We start from the raw sequence: 21,067 nt of genomic DNA, 5'->3' as shown, positions 1-21,067 counted from the left end.
TCCAATTTATTACCAAACTTTTTCAAAGCAGGACAAAACCAAAGCTGGTACAGTAATACTAACTGGGGATCTTAAAGCAATCACACATGGTGCACATTTTAGTGTAATTAACAGCAAAGACATCTATATGGTAACACATGTCAATAACTAGACAATTTTTTTCCTATGTATATGTATCAATGATGTAATGAACTAGGACACCTGGCACAGCACCACCTACTTCACTCAGTATAAACATTTAGATGGTCAAAACTGGTTTTATTTTACAGAGTTTTTCATGCACAACATCTGACTTTTCTAAAATAATATAAAATATATTTAAGAAAAGGATTGCATCACCAATTCCTATGAACAACGACAGAAGAGGAAGAATATTAAAAAGCTTAACTAAAACCAGCACATATATGAGCTGAGGTAAACAGCCAACCCTTGTCACTGATTACCAGGCCAAAAAGCAGTTCCAACTTCCAAGCCAAGAAATTACACCTGCCGAAGATCCAAACATTATTCCTTGATATTTTGAAGTAGCCTTAATAAATGAGACTCAATAACCTGTTGAACTAAAGCAGAGGGGAAAAAAAATCAGGTTAATGGATGTTTGATATTTTTTCACATTTTTAGGGTTGTACCTTTGGCTCCTGGCAGATACTAGCTTGTCCTGTACAATCATCTATAAAAACCAAACTGGAGAGTTGGCATCCCCTCAGGAAATAAAAGCCTTGTGTAATTCAAAACCAAAACATCCAGTAAGGTGGGTACTTTTTAAAAGCGATAATGTGTTCTCTGGTTTGAATAGGCAGATAGCATGACAAAAGCAAATTTTTAAGCCTGTATATGGCAAGTCAGCAAAACTATTAGAAACTACTTCTGTGGAATGTTGAGACTGAACCCTTAAAGTAGTCTGACATCTAGACATCCTTGAAATTACTGCCACTGGAGTGGGTAGGCTTATTTTTTGATTGTTTGTTTCTGTAGTGACAGACATTTCATGGTTTTCAAAATGAAAGCAGCACAAGGGAAAAACAATGAAGAGTCCCTTCTTTGCCTCTGTTTTCCAAAAACCAGTAGCCTAATTCACTGACCCTGGCAGTATTACTGTCTGGCTCCAAGATACACTAGAGCTATTATGACAGGGGAAGGTGGTTTTGCAGACGTCATCACAACATGCCAATCAGTGCTGTGCCAGGTTGAGAGATTGAGGAGGGTTGCAGACCTTTTAACAGAGTGAGGGAGCAGCTCTCCTTGTCTGGATTATGGCTGCATCGGCCTTATACACCTTTATTTGTGCTCAAAGATGTACATCTAGGTCCATGATGTTTTCTTAGTTGGTACCTGACTTTTTGAGACAGGTATGGGAATTCCTACCTATTTTGGGCTGATACACTTACGTGTATTAAGACTTGTGGGATAGGGAACTTCTTACAGGTGCAAAACCTCTGTTAGGCCATTACAGCAGCTACATGAACAAGGAGCAGTAGAAATAAGAATCATTTACTTTTGCAATACTCACCACTCCGATAGCCCAAGGCTACAGCCAAATCCATGGAATTACAGCCAGCATCTGTTTCAATAGTTGGATCAGCACCACTTTCTATGTGAAACAGGAAAAGAAACTCATATGTCTGACAATGAGTACTTCAAGTACATTTTTATTGATAATTCATTTTGGACAGTACTTACCAAGGAGAATTTTTACGCACTTCACATGATTCCCATGTACTGCATACAGTAGAGGTGTGCCTCCATTCTGCAAAAGTAGAGAAAAGTTAATGATTGAGCAGTCTCCTATCTTGTGGAAGTTTTAAAACTCACGGATACTTCAGAAGAGGTAGAACAATTTTCAACCCCAAGCCACTGCTGTGTTTCAATTTTCTTAACAAAACACCCTCCAGAGTAAGTTCAAGCTATGGTCTTACCCAGTCATATTCATTGACATCAACTCCACAGTCAAGTAGCATTTTGACAATATCTGTGTATCCTTTACTGCAAGCCAGTGAGAGGGCACTTTCTCGCCCTTTTCCCAAAATCTGGGGATCTGCACCCTGAAATAGTAAAATAATTACAGTAATTATCATCAAATTAACCTTTTCATTTTTTAATGTAATGTTTTACATAGAACTTAACTTTAAAGCACTTAGGTGTATAGCAGCATTGACAAATTGAACTAAAAAGTAAATAAATTCAAAACTAAGTATGGCATTTTTTCCTTACATTCTGAAGGAGAAATTCCACCACTGCTATCTGTCCATGAGCTGCAGCCCACATTAGAGGGGTAAATCCTTCTTCATCCTTATGATTGATTACATTTTCTGTTTAAAGAAAAACACGCAACTTAGTAATCCCTTTTACTACTTGTGGTGGTTTGAAGCTGTCTTTTTAGTTTTTCCTTGCAAAGTTCAGAACAGAGAAAGTGAAAGAATGTAAATAAGTCACTATTGGGTGTAAGAAAGCAAAATAACAATTGTTCTAAACACTTCCATTGGATAGATAGAAATGTTTAAGGACTGTTACCCAAAACAAAGTAGGCATTCGGCACATTCTGCGTTCTGCAGTGGGGGCAGTTGCTGGGCTGTCTGGCTGCTGTTTCTTCTTCTCTTCTGGCTGAAGATAACACGTACTGACCTTGGCAGCTAAGTTAACAACCTTCTGCTCTAACTAAACTCTGCTTCTCTGTCCAGGGGGGTCTGGGGGGGAAGCTCCTGGGAGAGGGAGGCCCCCTTTGGGAGGGTCCCCTTGGGGGGGAAGCAAAGGGAGCTTGGGTGTGTTTTTCTGTTGATTGTATATATTTGTAAGTGTTGTGAATTTTGTATATTTGTACATATTCATTGCATTTCATCTGCTTGTAAATACAGCCTTCATTTGCTTCCAGACTGAGCTAGCCTGGTTATTGTCGGTGGGGGGGGGGAATTTCAGCTCACACCGACACACTTTTTATTTTTGGCGCTCCAACTCGGGGCTCGATTGCTTGTTTGATTTATTCCTGCTCAGATTAGGAAGCAAAATGAAGCTGTTTTGGGTTCTGAGTCATTCTATTTTATCTATTATCAGTGTGAGTGTCTACAGATGGGCCATTTCTTGCATGATAGACAAGATTGTGAGATATGTGGCATATAAGTCGTTTCTTTGGGTTAAGAACAAGTTACTGAATGCTGTTGAATTCTGTTGTGGTCTTATTGGGCTTAGAAGATATGGTAACTCAACTATGAATCTGCTAGCAGACACATTTGAGTTTGTTACTCCTCTTACAACTACAGAGGGTCTTTGGAACCAGTGGTACCCTAGATACCTTGTGCTAGCCTTAATTTTGTTGTTTCTTGGAATAATCATATGGCTGCTGATAGCACTGTGTCAAGAAAGACGTAAGGCCACTCACTCTTCCGACCTGCGTAGATGTAAGAGGAAACGTAGAAAATCTCAGAGAGGTTCGGAATTGGTTTCTGATTCTGATTACGGTGACCAGGAAATCACAGTTCAGGTTTGTGAGAAAGCTGCCGATAGTTTTGACTCAGAGCCAGCAGCAGTAGCTGCAGGACCTTTGCCAGAATCTGAGATAACAGACTCGGGTACACAGGCAGACATAGTTACACAGACAGACTCGGCGACACAGACAGACTCGATTACACAGGCAGAGAGGGGTGCACGGGCAGACAGGGGGACACAGACACAGTTGCACAGAGAGAAATGGATGCGCAGACAGACATGGTTACACAGAGAGAAATGGTTGTGCAGACAGACATAGTTACACAGAGAGAAATGGTTGTGCAGACAGACATAGTTACACAGAGAGAAATGGTTGTGCAGGCAGACATAGTTACACAGAGAGAAATGGTTGTGCAGACAGACATAGTTACACAGAGAGAAATGGTTGTGCAGACAGACATGGTTACACAGACAGAAATGGTTGTCCAGGCAGACATAGTTACACAGAGAGAAATGGTTGTGCAGGCAGACATAGCTGTGCAGGCAGACGCCATTAACGAGGCACAGTCTCCTCCTCCTCCCTCTGCTGCCCAGATGGACGCAGCAGTGGCTGCAGGATCTCAAAGCACACCTCCTACCAACCCTGCACAGACTCCCTCTGCTCCTGCTAACCCTGCACAAAATTCCTCTACTCCCTCCAACTCTGCTGTGAATGTGAAAGCCAATCCAGTAAATTTGGTGGCTACTGTAAGCAGAAAGCGTAAAGGAGCTGCAGGAGGAGATGCAGATGCTGCAGGAGATGGTGCAATGGAGATGAGGGTCCTTCTACTCAGGGTCCCTCTGTTAAGAAAGATCCTTCTGGTGAGGAAGAGAAGGTTAGCCTTAAAACTCTGGCAGACCTCTTGAGACCCCACATGGATGATGGAGATGTAGACCCTGCTGAATTAGCAACTGCAGGCAGTGCCTCTGAACTCAAGGAAATTCAACGGAGGATTAAAATAGGATTATGGGGACAGCGACCTCAGGATGATGATGATGATGAGGATGACATACAGTCAGCTAATGCACCCAGACAGGAAATTAGACATGTGAGGAAGGATTACATCAGAGGAGATAATGAGCCAGTCCTGTCTTGGCTAGCCAGGTGTTTTGATATGGGAGCCCCAGCATTGGTGGTAGGCGACAAGTCGGCCTCTCAGTTGGGGATGCTCTCAAAGGATACAGGCATAGACAGGCACCTAGGCAAGTGCATTGGTAAAGCTTCTCTGTGGGCACGCCTCCTACTGGCAGTCTCACTGAGATACCCCAGCAGAGATGATTTACCATGGAACCCTAAGCCTTGGACCACAATAGATGAGGGAATCAAGAGTCTGAGAGAATTTGCTGTGAGAGAAATAATATACGGAGATCATAAGACTCTGAATCCTGATGAAATTCCTGTTGGAACAGGCCTTGCCAAAAAGCTCATTAAGCTTGCTCCTCCTAATTATGCTACTATTCTGGCAAGCAGGATTGTGGCAAGAAATTAAGGTGGAGTGCCTCCCACTGTTGGCCATTTCACTGACCAAATGAGGCAATTGGAGGATAGTCTTGCACGTACTTCTTTGGTTTCAGCCATTGAAACTTTGTCTGGAAAGATTGAGAATTGCATGAAAGAGCTGAAGGAGGAATTTAAAACCTCCATATCCAACTTGATGAAGGGGGATGATTCTGATTCCTCTTCCTCCAGATGGATACAAGTTTCAGCTGTTAGGAACAGACGTGCTCCAAGAAGGCCATTCCAGAATAGGTCAAACCAAAACAGACAGCAGAGGCAATCACGTGGCAGTATCTGGATAACTCTGCGTGATCAGTTTGGTGAGAACATGAACAGATGGGATGGTCAACCAACTTCTGATCTTTTCAAGAGGTTACGGGAGCTGCAGAGGGGCAGATCCCGAGGTAGCAATACCAGGAGGGTAGCTGTCGCTTCCTCAGTTTCCCAGAACAACTCTGATAGCTCCAACAGTGATCCTAATTCTGATGCTGGACGTTGTGCCAGCTGTACATGTGGAGGTAATCCCCACCATTAGGGGTGCCCTGCCTTCCGCCAGGGGGAGGTAAGGGATAATGGAGATAACAGAATCTATTGGGATGTGTACATCCAGTGGCCTGGCACTTCAAAATTTCAGAAGTACAGGGCCTTGGTTGACACAGGAGCTCAGTGCACCATAATACCATCAAATTATCAAGGGGGAGAATCTATAACTATTCAGGGAGTCACTGGTGGATCTCAAGAGTTGTTTAAGATAGAGGTTGACATAAGTTTAACTGGGAAGCAGTGGAAGAAACATACTATTGTAACAGGACCTAATGCACCTTGTATTTTGGGAATTGACTTTCTGAGAGAAGGGCGTTTTAAAGACCCTAAGGGTTACAAATGGGCTTTTGGAATAGCAACTGTAGAAATTGATGGAGGAAAATTGAAGTTGTCTATCAGACCTGAGCTTTCAGATGAATCTGCAGTTGTGGGACAACATGAGATAGAGGATGTAAAGCTGCCGGTTGCTTCTCAAACTGTGCATCACAGACAATACAGAACCGACCGTGACTCTTTGGTGCCCATTCAAAACTTGATTCGTCAGTTGGAGAGTCAGAAGGTCATCAGCAAAACTCATTCACCTTTCAACAGTCCAGTCTGGCCTGTGAGAAAGCAGAATGGAGAGTGGCGTCTGACAGTTGATTTCCGTGCCTTGAATGAAGTAACTCCACCCATGAGTGCAGCTGTACCAGACATGATGGAACTCCAATATGAGCTGGAATCCAAGCAGGCCAAATGGTATGCTACCACAGACATTGCTAATGCTTTCTTCTCTATTCCCATAGCAGAGGAATGCAGGCCTCAGTTTGCTTTCACCTGGAGAGGCATTCAGTACACATTCAATCGTTTGCCCCAGGGGTGGATTCACAGTTCAACCATCTGCCATGCAGTGATCCATGATGCTCTGGAGAAAGGTGGAGCTCCAGAACACATTCAGTTCATCGATGACATCATCGTCTGGGGTGAGACTGCTGAAGAAGTCTTCGAGAAAGGTAACAAAATCATTGACATTCTCTTGCAAGCTGGTTTCGCTATCAAGCGAGACAAGGTGAAAGGACCTGCCAGAGAAATCCAGTTTCTGGGAGTGCGGTGGCAAGATGGTCGCCGTCACATCCCAATGGATGTGATAAACAGAGTCTCCACCATGGCAAATCCCATCAACAAGAAAGAAACTCTGCGTTTCTTAGGCATAGTGGGATTTTGGAGACTGCACATTCCTGGATACAGTCAGATTGTGAAACCTCTATATGATGTGACTCGAAAGAGAAACAGTTTCCAATGGGGTCCTGAGCAACAAGCAGCCTTTGACCAGATCAAGCGAGAGGTAGTCCAAGCGATGGGTCTGGGACCTGTCCGAACTGGTCCAGACATTAAGAACATTCTGTACACGGCCGCGAGTGACAATGGTCCAACCTGGTGCTTATGGCAAAGAGCTCCAGGGGAGACACGAGGACGTCCTCTTGGTTTCTGGGGTCGTGGCTACAGAGGCTCAGAGGCAAACTACACTCCAACAGAGAAAGAGATTTTAGCTGCTTATGAAGGAGTGAAAGCTGCTTCTGAAGTGATTGGAACTGAGTCACAACTTCTTCTAGCTCCTAGATTGCCAGTTCTGAATTGGATGTTCAAAGGTAAAGGTTCTTCACCACATCATGCAACAGATGCTACCTGGTCTAAGTGGATGGCTCTAATAACACAGAGAGCTCGAATGGGAAATCTCGAAAGGCCTGGTTTGGTGGAGGTGATCACAAACTGGCCAGAAGGCACAAGCTGTGCTAAACCTCCAGAGGAGAGAGTAACTCGTGCTGAGGAAGCTCCTCCTTACAGTGATCTGTCTGATGATGAAAAGAGATATGCTTTGTTCACTGACGGTTCCTGTCGTCTTGTTGGGAACAAGCGGAGATGGAAATCTGCAGTGTGGAGTCCAACACGCAGAGTTGCAGAAGCGAGAGATGGAGAAGGAGAATCCAGTCAATTTGCAGAGGTAAAAGCTGTCCAGCTAGCTCTTAACGTAGCTGAACGTGAGAGATGGCCAAAGCTTTATCTCTACACCGACTCGTGGATGGTAGCCAATGCCTTGTGGGGTTGGCTGAAAAACTGGAAAAAGAATGGCTGGCAGAGGAAAGGAAAGCCAATCTGGGCTGCAGATCTGTGGCAAGACATTGCTGCTCGCATTGAGAGAATCCCAGTGAAAGTGAGACACATCGATGCTCACATTCCTAAGAGCAAAGCTACTGAGGAACAACAACACAACCATCAGGCAGATCTAGCTGCAAGAGTTTCCCAGGTGGACACAAACTCTGGTCCTGATCCTGATCTTGACTGGAAACACCGAGGTGAGCTGTTCTTAGCTCGGTGGGCCCATGACTCATCAGGACATCAAGGCAGAGATGCAACCTACCGATGGGCTCGTGACAGATCCATTGACATTTCCATGGATGCTATCACACAAGTCATCCATGACTGTGACATTTGTGCTGCTATTAAGCAGGCAAAGCGGATCAAGCCCTTGTGGTACGGTGACCGATGGTCCAAGTACAAGTATGGTGAAGCCTGGCAGATTGACTACATCACTCTGCCTCGTTCTCCATCTGGTAAGCAGTATGTGCTGACTATGGTAGAGGCAAGCACTGGATGGCTGGAAACTTATCCAGTTCCTCATGCAACTGCACGTAACACCATTCTTGGTCTGGAGAGACAAATCCTGTGGAGACACGGAACTCCAGAGAGGATTGAGTCAGACAACGGAACTCACTTCAAGAACAATCTTGTGAAAAACTGGGCCAAAGAGCACGGCATGGAGTGGATATTCCACATTCCCTACTATGCACCAGCTGCAGGGAAGATCGAACGCTACAACGGTTTGCTGAAAACCACTCTCAAAGCCATGGGGGGTGGATCTTTGAAAAACTGGGAGAAACATTTAGCACAAGCAACCTGGTTGGTGAATAGTAGAGGTTCAGTGAATCGAGCTGGACCTGCCCAATCAGATTTCTTGCGAAAGGAAGAAGGTGATAGAGTTCCTGTTATCAGAGAAAAGAATCTGTTAGGCAAAACGGTTTGGGTATTTTCTCCTTCAGGAGAGGCCAAACCTGTCCGAGGGGTGGTTTCTGCTGAAGGTCCTGGTCACACCTATTGGGTGATGCAAGAAAATGGTGAAATTCAGTGTATTCCACAAAGAAATCTAACTTTGGCTGAGAGAGGTTAAATTCAGAGTGTTGCGCAGATACAGCATCGCGCCCAAGAGGAGAGTCCATGAGATCTACGGTGCACGAACCCTGAGAGCCCTGAGTCACCTGAGAGTCCCTGTTCCTTTCTTTGCTCCATCTGTGAGGAAACAAGCTGTTTGCTGTTTTTCCTGTGATTTGACTCTTTTGAATCATCTACATCTGAGATAGCCAGAATGGACTATGGTCTTTATTCACCTATTGTTGTAGATATTATTTTTGATTAGATAAATGATAGTAGCAGCCAATGGAATTGTTTAGAAGGGGTGGACTGTGGTGGTTTGAAGCTGTCTTTTTAGTTTTTCCTTGCAAAGTTCAGAACAGAGAAAGTGAAAGAATGTAAATAAGTCACTATTGGGTGTAAGAAAGCAAAATACTGATTGTTCTAAACACTTCCATTGGATAGATAGAAATGTTTAAGGACTGTTACCCAAAACAAAGTAGGCATTCTGCACATTCTGCGTTCGGCAGTGGGGGCAGTTGCTGGGCTGTCTGGCTGCTGTTTCTTCTTCTCTTCTGGCTGAAGATAACACGTACTGACCTTGGCAGCTAAGTTAACAACCTTCTGCTCTAACTAAACTCTGCTTCTCTGTCCAGGGGTGTCTGGGGGGGAAGCTCCTGGGAGAGGGAGGCCCCCTATGGGAGGGTCCCCTTGGGGGGAAGCAAAGGGAGCTTGGTTGTGCTTTTCTATTGATTGTATATATTTGTAAGTGTTGTGAATTTTGTATATTTGTACATATTCATTGCATTTCATCTGCTTGTAAATACAGCCTTCATTTGCTTCCAGACTGGGCTAGTCTGGTTATTGTCGGTGGGGGGGGAATTTCAGCTCACACCGACACACTACTGCACTGTATGAGCTGGTGAAATAGACTGAGCTATCCCTGGTGAATAGACTGAGGTCACAATGTGTTGTCAAATTCATTCTCATTTTAATTTTAAAAACAAAATTCTATCCCCATGGTGGTACAACTACATTGTTCAAAAAAAAAAAAAAAAAGGGGGGAAAAAAAAAAGAAAAAGGCAAAAAGCCCCATACAACTGATCAAAGTAAAATAGAAGATGTGAGGGGGGTTATTTATTTTTCTAAGCTCTATAAATCAAGCTCTTTTCACTCAGAAATGTTACAAGTTGTCTGTAATATGGGCTTTATCTTTGGAAAGAAGAGAAAGGCTGCTTCAAAAATAAAGAAGTGGATTCTGTATTATACTCTAGAAAGTGATTTATCCACTGTGTGGTCCATCCATCAAACCTGTATTTTACCAGCTTGGAGACCAGGATGTCGTAAGGAACAGTGTCAAAGGCTTTGCTCAGGTCCAGGTACATGACATCAGTTGCTCTCCCCTTGTCTATTAATGTTGTGACCTTTTCATAGAAGGCCACCAGGTCTGTCAGTCAGGATCTGCCCCTGGTGAAGTCGTGCTGATTGTACCCAGTCACCTCTTCATTATTCTTCTATCTCAGCAGTGGCTCTAGGAGGATCTGCTCCATGATCTTATCAGGCACAGAGGTGAGACTGACTGGTCTATAGTTCCCCAGCTCTTCCTTCTTTCCCTTTTTGAAAATGGGAGTTATGTTTTCCCTCTTCCAGTCAGTGGAGACTTCTCCGGACTGCCAGGACTTTTGGAATACAATAGAGAGTGGTTTAGTGACATTGTCTGCCAGTTTCCTCAGCACCCGTGGGTGTGTCCCGTAATGTCCCATGGCCTTGTACACTCTCAAGTTCTTCAGATGGTCATGAACCTGATCTTCACTTACAACAGGCAGTTTCTGCATCTGAGTCAGGGCAATCCCAGGCACCGATATAGTCTGGGCAGTGACTGGCTTGAGAGCAGCCCTGAAGAAAAGAACTTGGGATGCTGGTAGATGAGAAGCTCAATATGAGCTGCCTGTGTACACCTGCAGCCCAGAAAGCCAACTGTATCCTGGGTTGCATCAAAAGAAGTGTGGCCAGCAGGTCGAGAGAGGTGATTCTCCCCCTCCACACTGCTCTCATGAGGCCCCACTTGGAGTACTGTGTCCAGTTCTGGAGCCCCTGTTACAAGAAAGATCTGGACGTGCTGGAACGTGTCCAGAGAAGGGCCACGAGGATGATCAGAGAGCTGGAGCACCTCTTCCATGAAGTCAGACTGAGAGAGCTGGGGTTGTTCAGTTTGGAGAAGAGAAGGCTCTGAGAAGACCTCATTGTGGCCTTCCAATATCTGAAGGGGGCCTACACAAAAGCTGGTGAGGGACTTTTTCGGGTGTCAGATAGTGACAGGAGTAGGAGGAATGGATGCAAGCTAGAGAACAGTAGCTTACGATTAGATGTTAGGAAGAAGTTCTTCACCGTAAGGGTGGTGAGACACTGGAACAGGCTGCCCAGGGAGGTGGTGGAAGCCCCATCCCTGGAGGTTTATAAGGCCAGGCTAGATGTGCCTTTGGGCAACCTGATCTAGTGGAGGGTGTCCCTGCCTGTGGCAGGGAGGTTGGAACTAGATGAGATCCTTTGGATCCCCTTGAACCCTGACAATTCTGTGGTTTCTCAATAGAGTGACTGATAAAATTTGTAAAAAAATTAGCTTGTGAAGCAATATAAAAAGTGTAACTTAATTCTCCCCATGTTCATATAATAAACATGGTGTTTAGTAGAAACAAAGTCTACTTCTAGTGCAGCTAGAAGAAGAAAGAACAATTTTTTTTCAAGAACTGGCAGATTGAATTAGATTTTTTTTTTTATATTTAAGTACTTTAAAAATCCAGGGCTTATCGTAGCTCCATAATAGGTATTTTAACTGTTACTGGTGCTCCACAATTGATTTGCTGTCCATATACGTGACTAATTACAAAGCCTGTAGACTTGGTGACTCATCAGCTGCCTTCCAGTAAACATTTTAACAAAGATGTATTGAAATCATTGCTAATTATTAATAGTACAGTAAGAATGAACTATTAACAGTACCCAATTCAATATATTATGTAGAGTTGACATTTATGTATTATGGACACACAGACATCATACTGAAGACTACTACACAACTCAGGATGAGTAGCACTTTTATACTGCAGGTGTGAGCCATGGCTTAAATTACCAACATGTTGATTGACTGAATAGAGCTGGAAAGCCACCATTAATCAAAATGTGTTTTAAAGTACAAAGATAATAAAATTAAAATTAACTCTTGTGAGAGAACTAAGAGATCGTTCCTTCTCATTTCCGTGGATTACCTATATAGCTGGGGGGGGTAGGGTGAGGAAGGAATTTATCTACAACTCCTAGTAATGATAATGTTTAATTTAAACCCAAATAACATAAATATGTGAAGACTGATTGTGGTGGTTCAGTTCTGACTGGGAGTCAGATTCCCACCACAGCTACACTATCACTCCCCTTCTTCAATGGACAGGAGAGAGGGACAATGCAACTAGAGGCCTGTGTGTCAAGACAGAAGCAGTTTAGTAAGACATAAAACAAAAGCAAAGGCTGCACACAGAATCGAGAGCAAACCAAGGTGTTATTCCCTACTTCCTGTCAGGAGATGATGTTCAGTCACTCCTGGAAAGCAGGGCTTCAATATGAGTAGTAGTTGCTCCAGAGGACAGGCACCATCAAGCCCCCCACTTCCTTCTTTCCCTTAGCTTTTGTGTCTTGAGCTGATGTCATATGGTACCCCGTTGGTCAGTTTGGGTCAGCTGGCCCAGCCACGTTGTCTCCCGAGGTCTTGTCCATCCCTCAGCCTACTGATGGCAGGGGGGAATGCTGGAAAAGCATAACCGTGGTGCTTGGCTCAGCAGTAGCCAAAACACCGATGTGTTAACCAACACTCAGCTACATCACTTCAAAACACAGAAAGCACTACAAAGATGCTATAGGGAGAACTAAATCCATCTCAGCCAGACCAAATACACTGATGTAGGACAGTAGTCCACATCCACAAAGAACAGATACCTCAGCTATCCTCCGATTTACCAGAATTCAGGATTTTTTAAAATAAAGCTATAGGGGAAAAGTCAAGCAAAAGGAAGACATTCAAATTCTGTCTCACCTTGTTCAATACGTGTGGCCAGGTACAACATTTCTCCTTGAGCAGCCAGCTGATGAACTGACAAAGCTGCAGAAAGGAAAGCAAAAGCAGATGTTAACACACACCAGTTTCCATTCTACCCTCTTGGGAGCTGGCGATAACACATCCATTGGTTTGTGAAGTACAGAACTTGGGTTTGAGTGTAGGTAAGTTTCACCTTACACTCTGAACTGAAATCAGTACCATAAAAACTGGAAAGTTTCCAGAGAATTTCAGAGCTGTAGGTAATTTTTCAACCAATGCATAAATCATACGAGAAAGCAAAGATACTTTCGAGACAGACTCTTTTCTCTGCTGCTTGGTAAGCGACCCGAGTGACATTTAAGTACATTTATCAAAGGGAAATAAGCATCTTTTGATAAATTAAAGCTATGTAGTTTAAAAATTACATCTAAGAGATCACATGCCATTAGGAAACCTGCCATGCTGCTCAATAAAGCCTGTAACATGACTTTCACTCACTAGAGTATGGAATAGATCAGACATTACAAAACTGTACACAACACAACATCTACAGGGGAAGTGTTTTTGTTGTTGTTTGGGGTTTTTTTTTAATTTTTAATAAAAAATTCTCCGATTCTACAGTGAATTCTAAACAGATGCATGGTTTTGATAATTACATCATGGAGCAGGTCTGAAAGGTGCTCAGGAGGGAATATATAATAAATTATAAATATAATATATTATGAAATAAATTATCCACACTATACAGTAACCAAATTAGCTAATGTCTACATAATATGTAAATGTTTGCTGCCCTCTTCCTATTTGCAACATGGAAGTTTGATTTGTTTCAGAAGGACTTCTTATTTTGTTCAGAGGTTGATGTTGCAGCTCCGTTTTTTCCTGTTAAGGCAGCCTTTTTTTTCCCCCCAAACATTAGACTTATAATTTATCAGAGAACTCCCCAACATGGTGTGGTCACCAAGCTATTATCCATTACTGATCTTCTAGATAGGTGGGGAGGAAGCTGCATCCTGTAATCTGAGGGAAATGAATAGAGAGATTTCAAGACCTTGGGACAGTTGGTGAAAGAGTCTGGGGCACATTTTCTCTTGCCTACTTCCAGTACCTGGCCATGATATGGAAGGGAGTAGAAGAATCCATCCATAAATACCTGGCTCCAAGACTGGTGCTACAGGCAGGGCTTTGGGTTCTTTGATAATGGCTGGGTTTATAGGACACCAGGACCGATGGTAGTACATGGGAAAGGCTTATGTCACAGAGGGAAAGGATTCTAGGACAAGAAGTAGCAGGGCTCATTCATAGAACTTTAAACTAGAATCAAAGGGGGATGGGGTTGCTGCTGGGTTTGCACCAGCGGGGCAGCATTCCAGTATTAATGAAGACCAGAAGGCCTCCTACCCCAGCAGGGTAAAGTTGTCGTGCTCAGCTTGCTCCCTGCAATGCCTGTACACCAAAGCACACAGCCTGGGGAACGACCAGGAGTTAGAAATCCACGTGGGATCAAGGGGTTATGATCTAGTGGCAATTACAGAGATGTGGTGGGAGAGTTCACGTGACTAGAATGTGGTCACGGATGGCTATGTCCTCTTTAGGAAAGACAGGTCAACAAAGCAAGGTGGTGGAGTTGCTCTTTACATGAGGGAGCAACTAGAACACATTGAGTTCTGTCCATGAGTGGATGATGGACAAGTTGAGAGTTGGTGGGTGTGAATTAAGGGGCAGGCTAGCATGGGTGATACTGTGGTGGGTGTTGATTACAAACCATCTGATCAGGATGAGAAAGTTCAGGAGGCCTTCTACAAGCAGCTGACAGCAGCCTTGCAATCACAGGCACGGGCTCTCATGGGGTATTTTAACTACCCACATATTTGCTGGAAGGACTACTCAGCCAGCCATCCACAGTCCAGAAGGCTCCTCCTGTGCACTGGTGGTAACTTCTTGATGCAACTGGTAGTTGAACCAACTAGGAGCGGAGTGCTACTGGACCTGATACTAACAATGAGGGTCTGGTTAAGGTTCAGGGCAGCCTTAGCTATAGTGATCATGAGATGGTGGAGTTAGGATCTTGTGTGGTAGGAACAGAATGCCTAACAGGATCACAACCTTGGACCAGGGCGAACTTCAGCCTTTTTAAGCAACTGCTAGGGGAAATCTCATGGGACAGGGTACTAGAAGGCAAAGGGACCCAAGACAGTGGGTTAATACTCAAGGACCACTTCTTCCAAGCTCAAGATCAGAGCATTTCAATGAGTAGGAAATTGAGAAAGGGAGCCAGGAGACCTGCATGGTTAAGTAGGGAACTGCTGACCAAACTCAAGTGGAAGAAGAGAGTCTATAGATCATGGAAGGAGGGGCTGGCCACTTGGGAGGCAGCTAGGAAACCTAAGGCCTCCTTGGAATTCAACCTCGCAAGGGAGGTCAAGGACAACAGAGAGGGCTTATTCAAATACATTTCAGGAAAAACTAACACTAAAGGCAGTGCCGGCCCCCTGCTGAAGGAGGTGGGTGCCTTGGTGACAGAGGATATAAAGAAGGTGGAGTTACTAAATGCCCTCTTTGTCTCCATCTATACTGCCAGAGACTGTCCTCAGGAGCCCCAGACCCCTGAGGCCCCAGAGGAAGACAGGACAAAGGAGGAGTTTTCCTTGGTTGAAGAGGACTAGGTTAGAGAATAGTTAAGTAATCTGAACATCCATAAATCCATGGGTCCTGGTGGCATGCACCTGTGGGTGCTGAGAGAGCTGGCAGAGGTCGTTGCCAGACCACTCTCCATCATCTTGGGTAAGTCATGGTGGACAGGAGAGGTGCCTGGGGACTGAAGGAGGGCAAACGTCACTCCAATCTTCAAAAAGGGTAAGAAGGAGGACCCAGGTAATGACAGACTGGTGAGCCTCACCTCCATCCCCAGAAAGGTAATGGAACAACTTATCCTTGGTGCTGTCCTTAGGCATATCAAGGCGCAGTCAACATGGTTTTACCAAAGGGAAGTCATTCTGACCAACCTGATAGCCTTTTATGAGGACAAAACCAGGTGGATAGATGATGGTAGAGCAGTAGATGTAGTCTATCTTGATTTCAGTAAAGCATTTGACACTGTCTCCCACAGCATCCTTGCAGCTAAACTGAGTTACGTGTGGTCTGGATGATCAGGTAGTGAGGTAGATTGGGAACTGGTTCAAGGAAAGAAGTCAGAGAGTCGTGGTCAATGGGACAGTCTAGTTGGAGGCCTGCATCTAGTGGAGTCTCTCAGGGGTCAGTACTGGGACCAGTACTATTCAATATATTCATCAATGACCTGGATGAGGGCACAGAGAGCACTGTCAGCAAGTTTGCTGAGGACAAAACTGTGTGGAGTGGCTGACACACCTCAAGGTTGTGCTGCCATTCAGTGAGACTTAGGCTGGAGAGTTGGGCAGGGAGAAATTTAATGAAATTCAGCAAGGGCAAGTGTAGAGTCTTGCCCCTGGGATAGAACAACTCCATGTATCAGTATAGGTTGGGGAATGACCTGCTGGAGAGCAGCGAAGGGGAAAAAGACCTGGGGGTCCTGGTGGATGGAAGGCTTGAACATGAGCCAGAAATGTGCTCTTGTAGCCAAGAAGGCCAATGCCATTCTGGGGTGTATTAGAAGGGATGTGCTTAGTAGGTCAACAGAGGTTCTCCATACCTACACTGCCCTGATGAGGCCACATTTCGAATATTGTGTCCAGTTGTAGGCCCCTCAGTTCAAGAAGGACAGGGAACTGTTTGAGAGAGTCCAGCACAAAGGCACAAAAATGGTTAAGAGATTAGAATATCTTCCTTACAAGGAGAGACTGAGGGAGTTTGGGCTCTTTAGTTTGGAGAGGAAGAGACTAAGGGGTGACCTCATTCCTGTGTATAAATACATAAAGGGTGAGTGCCAAGAGGATGGAGTCAGGCTCTTCCTGGTGATGCCCAATGACAGGACAAGGGGCAATGGGTAGAAGTTGAGGCACAGGAAGTTCCCTGGACACATGAGGAAAAATTATTTGACTGTGAAGGTGATGGAGCACTGGAACAGGCTGCCCAGGGAGGTTGTGAAATCTCCCTCTCTGGAGATATTCAAGACCTGTCTGGATGTGTTCCTGTGTGACCTGGTATAGATGATCCTGCTCTGGCAGGGGCGTTCGACTAGGTGATCTTTCGAGGTCCCTTCCAACCCCTAACACTCTATGATTCTGTGATAATTTATAGAGGAAATATTTTATAGATAAAGTAAATTTGAGATAATTAATTCATAAAGAAGAAGTTTGACAAAAAAGAATAACAAAATCCCACAAATAATACTGCCTTCTTGACTTTCAAGGTCTGTGACAAGACATTTGCAGTAGTCTGTAGCACTTACCAATCATCTATTTTTAATACATTTTACAAGATGGACAAGTTCTATGTAAGTAATGTGAACCACATAAACTTAAAGCCTCAAAAGGATCAGAAAAATCTATGTTTTTAAAAATAAAAAATTGGATCCTTTCTGGAAAATACATTTCAGTCATGGATTCCATACAGTGGGTACATTACTATTTTATGGTTGGACCCATGTGAAACCAGACAAGGCTCTCTCAATGTTTTCTTCGTATATTAAAGTTCACTACAGCACCAAAGAAAAAAAAAATCAGAAAAAAAATCTGTGAAGCGCCTAACACACAGTTCACAAAATAATTAACAGTAAGGCAGATGAGTACTTACAGTTCACAAGCAGAGGTGTAGTAGAGACTTCATTTCCCCTGTGTTTGTTAGTGAGGGTAGTTGATTGTTTTATTGGTGAGAAATGCTTAGTAGTTGATGGAGTATAAACATGTCTTACTTGGATACCGGGGGAAGGAGAAGTGTGGATGTTGCATTCAGCTACATTGAACAGAGAAAACATGATTTTAGTACTAGTAAGTGCATCAAAAGCAAACCACAGATTCTAAGTCACACTAGAAAGGTTTTAAATACCACAAGATATTTAAAACCTATGCTAAGTAAGCTTTGTGACATGTACCTTTTCCACCGTGTATTGTGAGAGTTGAATAAAAGGCTGTGCTTATTTCTTGCATTAAAATAATGCTGCTATCCCACATGTTCAGTATGCTGTAATGTCACCCAGAGACAAGCTAGTGTTCAAACAAGGTAAACTTTTGTCTAGATTTTCAACTTGCATAGTATGAATTATCAGTCAGGATGACTCCACGTAGCCTGGCATATCCTTTCTAATGCTCTCCAGTGCAGTAACAGGATGGTTGCATCATGTCAGCCATGCAGTCAGGTTAAGAGCTCATCTGATCACTTTGCCTGCTCCCTAGCCAGTTCACTGCATGGGTAGAGATAACCATCACTTAATTTTTTTCACCCACACTTTTTCCACTCCTGTTGGATAAAACTGTAACTACATCATGAATGCCTTAGTAATGCCTATCCAACAGCAAGGGAGAGTTATTCCACACTAACTTGCATAAAATGCAACCACCAGGCCACCATTTAGAATTCAAGAAGTCATTCACAGATTACACTGGGTTAGAAGGGACCTTCAAAGGCCATCCAGTGCTGCTGTGTTCATTTGTACTCAATTTTCTAGCTTTCTATGAGAATCTAATGGCAATTTATTATACAATATATGTAATCTTGGCATCTAATTCTCCAGAGTAGATCTGGGTTTTGAGAAGTAGCTGAGAAGCCAACTAATTTTTAAGAAACTATCTGATTAGACACTGGGACAACATACCATTATTTGCCTCAGTGTGCACTAGTAATTAATGACTAGAAGCTAATTAACAAGCACACAGAATTTGCACCACAGAGAATGTAATGATCATAAACCAAAGTGCAAATCTGGAGTGTGAACCAATTAAAAGTACTATGAGCTAACACAATGCAAATGAAATTACATTCTGACTGATAATCAAAGAGAAGCTACAGCTGAGGTGATCAAATTAAGAGACCTACCAGGTATTTTTGACCTGCGGTCCCTGGATCCACAGGGCTACTTCTAAGGGATTCACAAATGTTACCTATGAAAAACCTCCCTATCACTGATGGGTCTAAATTTGCCGTTCAGGTCTGCAGCTCCACTAGGAAGCACTTAGAGCCTGCAAATCAAAAAAGTTTGAAAATTACAATGGCTGAACTGCAGCCACACACTACAAATCAGAGAAACCACCAAACCCCACAATAGGTCTGTGCTTGTGCATGTTACAGAAAATGGTTCAGTTTTAACTTCACGAAAAGACACACCACCAACAGTCAAATACAACAAGTGACCACTGGAAACTACAGTTGTTAAGGGGAAACAGATGGAAGTCCTAATTCTGTCCATTATCAATATTCTCAGCCAAGAAAAACGACAAATCCGTGATTCATTATGACAAAGCTGCCCAGCAACAGCTGGAGATTAGCTGCAGGGACTCAGAACTGGGGCAACATTTGCTTTGCAGCAGCATGAAGCTGGTCTGGCAAGCCAATTGCTACAATGACAGGCTTTGTACATCCATGTTGACAAAATGAAGTCAGCTGCACAACCTGTGTTACCTTGTCACTGTACTAGTTAAAAGCTAAAATGTGCTGCAGAAAGCTGGAAAGTTGAACCGATCATATAGCGCTTTCAGCAACATTCTGTAAAGATACATTCAACAATGTATCATATGTTGTAAGGCATACTACACCAAAGTAAGCTTGTTCTCATAATCAGCATCAGCTCTTACTAGAGACTTTTCTGTGACACTATTTTTAAATTTAAAAAGGTGATTTAAGAAACAACCTTAGGGTCAATTATTTTTATATTAATAATCCAGTAAGCATGTAATAAAAATCTTAGGAGAACAAATCTTAGAAAACTGTTACTGATGAACACACATATAAAGCAGAAGGTTTTGTTTGTTTGTTTTTTAAATAGTCTCAACAGGACAACACAGTACACACATAACAATTTGAACCATAAAATTCAACCTTTAAATAAGACGGATGCCACTTCAAGGTCAGAGTTAACTTGGTCTTGAATATTTTTACTGTCCTCCTCGTTCAAAGATTTCACAAATCGTGAGCAAACGTTCATATCAAATCTATTTGGCAAAATGAATTTCATTCCCATGGCAACACTCTGAGCTGGGCCTTCCTCTGTGCTAGAGTCAAGCTGATGCTCCACTTTAATGTCTGGCATGGGTGAAAGGCTGTAGCTAGTGGCACATTCTTCTACAATTAACTGGGCCCCAACATCTAAGTTTGTTGAAGATGCCATGGCCTCAGTCATATAAAAGCTTTATGCAAAATGCTTTTTCATAGTTTCTAGCCAAGAGCAGTTCCAGCCAACCAAGCCGAAAAGATCCAGGTGTTTGAATAACCTGCAACTGAACACATGTAAAATAGGTTAACAGCATTCTAGCAAAGTAATGCGTAATAGTACACCAAACTTACCTTCAATTAAGTTTAGAGAGTTTGGTTTTTCATAGGTAAAACCTTGGTGAAATACCAGTCTAACCGCTGTCACAAGCTATTGACTAAATCATCCGTTTAAATTCTACCACATGGATACTTGAGCCAAATCCTGGAATGAAGCCAGGAGTTTCATCTAAGTGACATTTCAACATATTAGTCTGGTTGCAACAACAAAAAAATCACCACAAGCCACTACGCTTATATCAAGACAGAAACAGGGTGTAAGGAAATTACTCAATTGCTTAAAAACATGAGACTTGAATAAATTAAAGGGACTTCCTGTTCGTTTATGATCCGTAAGCGTTTTCATAACCTGAATACAATAAACGGTGTTTAACATACGCGCAGGAAAACGACAAATCCCTTTTAGCTCGAAGACTGTAAAGTGTCTCTGAATAACCGGGGCTTCTTAACAGCACCGCGAGAAGCCTAACGCCAGGCTAGGCTCCGCGACCGCGCACACCGGCAGCTGCCCCCCGCCCCCACCTCAGGCCGCCAGCTCTAGAAAGAAGGACGCGCTACGTCCGGCTACAGCGGCAACACCGACCTCCGTGGCCGCTGCGGAACGCCCACCGCCGGGGTAAACCCCTCCGGTAGACCGGACCTGCAGCTGCCGTCCCGGCAGCAACCGCACCCTCACCTCAACGCCAGAGTCCTAACGGCTGACGGGGGAGCGAAGTGACGTCCTACGGCCCCGCCGCGGTGGCGATTGGCTAGGCGGAGTCGCCTCCTAATGACGCTCTCCACGTGCGGACGGTGCTCTCCTCGAGGGAGGTGCGGGGCACGCCATAACGGGCACGGTGGCGGCGGTTCGTTCGGCCCTCACGGAGCTCACCCCAGAGAGCCACCTGCCTGTCAGGGCTCGCAGGCGGGAGCTG

General features: G+C 43.8%; 1 protein-coding gene across 1 annotated transcript; it reads right to left on the bottom strand.

Annotated features, from left to right (window-relative positions):
* Window positions 1-504: 504 nt before the first annotated feature.
* Window positions 505-20,004, bottom strand: ANKRA2 (ankyrin repeat family A member 2). Its single transcript, XM_054397829.1, has 8 exons — window positions 19,704-20,004; window positions 17,466-17,624; window positions 12,750-12,815; window positions 2,212-2,309; window positions 1,917-2,042; window positions 1,681-1,747; window positions 1,511-1,591; window positions 505-560 (listed from the first exon to the last, which is right to left on the bottom strand). Exons 1-8 carry the CDS (start codon window positions 20,002-20,004, stop codon window positions 505-507), a joined length of 954 nt encoding a protein of 317 aa, XP_054253804.1.
* Window positions 20,005-21,067: the final 1,063 nt, after the last annotated feature.

The sequence above is a fragment of the Indicator indicator genome, chromosome Z (assembly GCF_027791375.1).
Source record: "Indicator indicator isolate 239-I01 chromosome Z, UM_Iind_1.1, whole genome shotgun sequence".
NCBI classification, from domain to species: Eukaryota; Metazoa; Chordata; class Aves; order Piciformes; family Indicatoridae; genus Indicator; species Indicator indicator.
This window is presented reverse-complemented; position numbering and strand designations above follow the sequence as displayed.

Coding starts and splice junctions, on each gene's coding strand:
- ANKRA2 (XM_054397829.1), bottom strand. CDS start 20,004: ATGACTGAGGCCATGGCATCTTCAACAAACTTAGATGTTGGGGCCCAG. Junction 2,310..12,749: donor GGCCACACGTATTGAACAAG/GTGAGACAGAAT, acceptor TTCTTTAAACAG/AAAATGTAATCAATCATAAG. Junction 561..1,510: donor AGCCTTGGGCTATCGGAGTG/GTGAGTATTGCA, acceptor CCTCTGCTTTAG/TTCAACAGGTTATTGAGTCT.